The sequence below is a fragment of the Merops nubicus genome, unplaced genomic scaffold (genome assembly GCF_000691845.1).
Source record: "Merops nubicus isolate BGI_N331 unplaced genomic scaffold, ASM69184v1 scaffold48059, whole genome shotgun sequence".
In the NCBI taxonomy this organism is placed as follows: domain Eukaryota; kingdom Metazoa; phylum Chordata; class Aves; order Coraciiformes; family Meropidae; genus Merops; species Merops nubicus.
This window is the reverse complement of record NW_008631224.1, coordinates 1-3,569: the sequence shown is the minus strand read 5'-3', so window position 1 is coordinate 3,569 and position 3,569 is coordinate 1. Positions and strand designations below refer to the sequence as shown.

Sequence of the window (3,569 nt, the reverse complement as noted above, 5' to 3'; positions counted from 1 at the left end):
TTTGTCAGTGATAATCTGCTAGTTGAGGTGAAGCAAGGTTCTGCTTTGTCTGCTTCCCAGAGCTGGTTGCAATGCTGAATGCACATGGTAATTGCTCAAGGCAAAGGCAATGTACTCTAGAGGTAGAGAAATTTTCTTAAGTGGCTCATTGCTGGTACCAGTCCTTATCTACTCATATGAAAGTGTCATAAAAACAGGTTTTTATTGTTCCCAGTTGGTTTAATTGGCAGATACAGTAACTTTTAGCTGTTTGATGGTAGGTGTGGTTTTCCCAGAAGTGAAAGAGAAAGCAGATAAATTGTTTTCATATAACGATTGTGCCTCTTCTTTTAGTCTCACAGACTCCTGAACTCTGTTTAGTGGTTAAAACTCTCTTGTAGTGGTCAAAAGATCACTTAAAACTTATTTTCCAGGACCTTGACTTGCCAGGATGCCCATCAATTTTGATGATGTGATGCGACTGCTCTGCCATCTCGCTCAGGTGAAGGGAATGAAAGCTGCTGTCAGACACTCTGGTCGAGGAGCACTGCTAGCAGGTGCAACAGCATTTATTGGAGGTCTGATGGGAGGTCCACCTGGAATTGCTGTAGGTAAGTGTGTAGGAACAAGAAGTGTGGTTAAGTGCCCAAGTGAAGAAGTGTGGAAGTCTGTCTAGTCGGCGTGGGTTGAAGGAAAGGGGTGTGCAGTGTGAAGGTCTCATGTGTCTGGGCTTAAATAAGATGCCATTTTATAGCTGGCTGTTGAGAAAGGAGGTGTGCTTCAGGAAGGCACGTGTTGGTGCTTCCTGGTAGGGATGGAGATAGGGTGATAGTGAGCTTGCTGGCTTTGCTCCTGCGGGGCCAGTGGGAAGGCATCCTGAAGGCTGAGGCTGAGAGAGTGTCTCCCTGAAGCTGTCTGAACAAGCTGTTCACACGTTGTTTGATGTTGTTGGGGAGAGCCCTGGTTCCCACCTGCCGAGGTGCACCAGTGTCCTGGGTCTGGGACAAAACAGAGAGCGAAGGACCACGCTCTGAGCTGGCTGGTGCTGGCTCTGCTCCAGCGCTGGCATGGGGGAGTGAGGAGGAGAGGGGGGAGGCACGTGAGAAGGAGCACAAGAGATGATGGTAGCAGTTGAAGGGGGGAGGAGAGGGGTAATGTTGGTACCTGGTAGCCCAGAGCAAGAAGTGTGGGGTTTCAAGTGAGGGTGAGTAAGTGTTGTTAGTCAGCCTTAGCAAGGGACGGGATCATCTTCCTGGTGACCTTATTTCTGTGTTTCAAAAGTTCCTGCTGTACGCCTCTTGGTGAACTGGATTTTTTTCCTCTGGAATTCATTCTTCTCTATCACTTTGGCATTTTTCCTCGTATGGAAAAGTACAGGAAAGCCAGAGCCCGATGGTAACGGGTTGTCTGTCCTTTGTGTCTCTTGAATTAAGAGTTGTCTGGTACTCGGAGCTGCCTTGGCACTGAAGCAGCTTGGACCTTGGTCCTTGAACGCTCCTGACTCCTGTGAGCAGTTCTGGGAATTTCCCGGGCCCCTTGGTTTGGGAGAGAATTGCAGCACGTCTGCCTAGAGGGTGAGCAAGGCTGTGTCACCAAAAAAATAAGCAAAGAGTATGTGAGGAGTGATCACAGAAAATGCAAAATGAAGCTGTGTGTGCACTCCTGTTACAAGAACAGAGCTTAATTAACAGGCAAAAATACTATTTGGACAAAGGTATGACTGAAGTTAGCAGGCAGATTGAAGTGGAAGGAAAAGCTTTTTTTAAGAAATTTGTGAGCTGTAAAATGGGAATACAAGTAAAAATGGAAGTGGTCCCCTTCCTGAGTGAGATGATGAGGAACACCAAAGTTCTTCTTGGCGGTGCTTTTTCCTTTTGTTTTAAGTGGTTTGGTTTAAGCCTTTGTAATGCCTCCCCGTCAAGCTCGGTGTTCTTCAGCCGCTGCTGAGGGCTGTGGAACAAGTATCCCTACTCCTGTGTACCAAAAGCATACAACAATAAGTGTATATAGAATAAGAATGGTAAGCACCAAGTCTACCAAAAGCCGTGCTGCGATTTCAGTGCAACTCAATCCAGAGACCGTCACTGAACAGATAAAGTGGCAAAGGTGAATGACCCTGAGTCTTTAGGGAGTTTTCAGACAGCTGCAGGGACGTTTTCCTGTGAAGTGCACGTTCACTTTCACCAACAGGCTGGAGAGGTTGATAGCAGGAGTCGTCCTCCTCACCGCCTTGCACCAACAATGAGAGGATGAGTTACCTTCCACCTGCAGCAGTGTGCCATGCTTCCTAAGGAGTGCTTGCTCTGAGAACAATGGATTGTGGAGGTGTTGCTTGTAGGGGGAAGAATTGTGACCATGTCACAAATGTCATCTCGACAGACGTGGAAGTTAGGCATCAATTCTTCTAGTGGCCTTTGCATTAAGTGCCCCTAAGTCATCAAGGTATTGATGCTCCATTAAAAGTTCCTTGAAGATGACTTCAGCCATCATAGGCTGAAAACCTGCATCCCTGTGAGTGCTAAAATGACTTTTTAGGAGGAGTTGCTGGGGGTGGGAATTTTGGCGGTGGGTTTGATTCTGCCACCACTCTGTTGTGAGGGTTCTCCTTCCTTCCACCAGGATGTTTGTGCCTCTGGGCAGCGATGTCAGTCGTGTGCATGGCTTTTGGGGAGCCAGTGATGCAAGCTGGACTGGTAACTCGTTGAAAGAGAACAGCCCTGTGGCACTTCAAGGCTGGTTTCTCAGCAGCATCCACAATCATGTCAGCTGTAGAGGATCCCTCTGCTGTTATCTTGCATTGATTATCCTTGCTGGAGGCTGTGGCTAAAATGTCAGGTGTTAACAGTAACTGGTAAAGAGTAACATCTCTCTGTCTGTTTTCCAGGAGGAGCATTTGGTGGGTTGCTCGGTGCCTGGATGGCTTCTGGACAGTTCAGGCCAGTCCCTGATATTCTAATGGAATTGCCTCCTGCTGAGCGGCAGAGACTGTGCCGTGAAGCCAGTGCTATTCTCAGGCAGTTACACTGGGCTGATGCTGCTATGCTGATTCCTCTTGTGATGAACAATCCTGCTGTCCAGCAGAGCTTGTCAGCAGTGCTGATAAAATTCTTCTCCCAAGGCCTAAATGCAAAGATAGTGTTTTGAGAATAAAACTTTCCAGAGCAGGCTTTTTACAATATAGTGAATTTTAATCTGACAATTGTGATTGTTCAACTCTTATTACCAACAAATATTAGTAGTGGGTGCTAATTACAAATATAAGCAGATCTAAGTATTGTTTAGATGTTTGCATTTTTGGGGTGTGTTTTTTTTGTAAGGATAGTATTAGATATCTGCAACTATCCTGTTTCCCTGTGTGATTTGTAATACATCTGTGAACGTCCAACAGGTGCCAAATGACTTGGAAGAATTTTACTTGCTGTCTGTTTTAGTCCTGCAAGGAAAAGGTGTAAGAAAGTAAACTATGATACTCTGAATTCAAAGATCTCAATCCTTACTTTATTCTTTGTTGTATTTCTACTTTAGTTCTTAAGGCATTCATTCTTTTCCATAAGAAAGGAAGCCAAGCCAAAACAAGATTTAAGGAAACA

General features: G+C 45.8%; 1 protein-coding gene across 1 annotated transcript; it reads left to right on the top strand.

The window, feature by feature from the left end:
• The first annotated feature begins 430 nt into the window (after nucleotides 1-430).
• On the top strand, nucleotides 431-3,123 carry LOC103779854 (protein C19orf12 homolog). Its single transcript, XM_008947497.1, has 2 exons — nucleotides 431-590; nucleotides 2,864-3,123. The coding sequence occupies exons 1-2, from the start codon at nucleotides 431-433 to the stop codon at nucleotides 3,121-3,123; spliced, it is 420 nt and encodes a 139-aa protein (XP_008945745.1).
• Nucleotides 3,124-3,569: the final 446 nt, after the last annotated feature.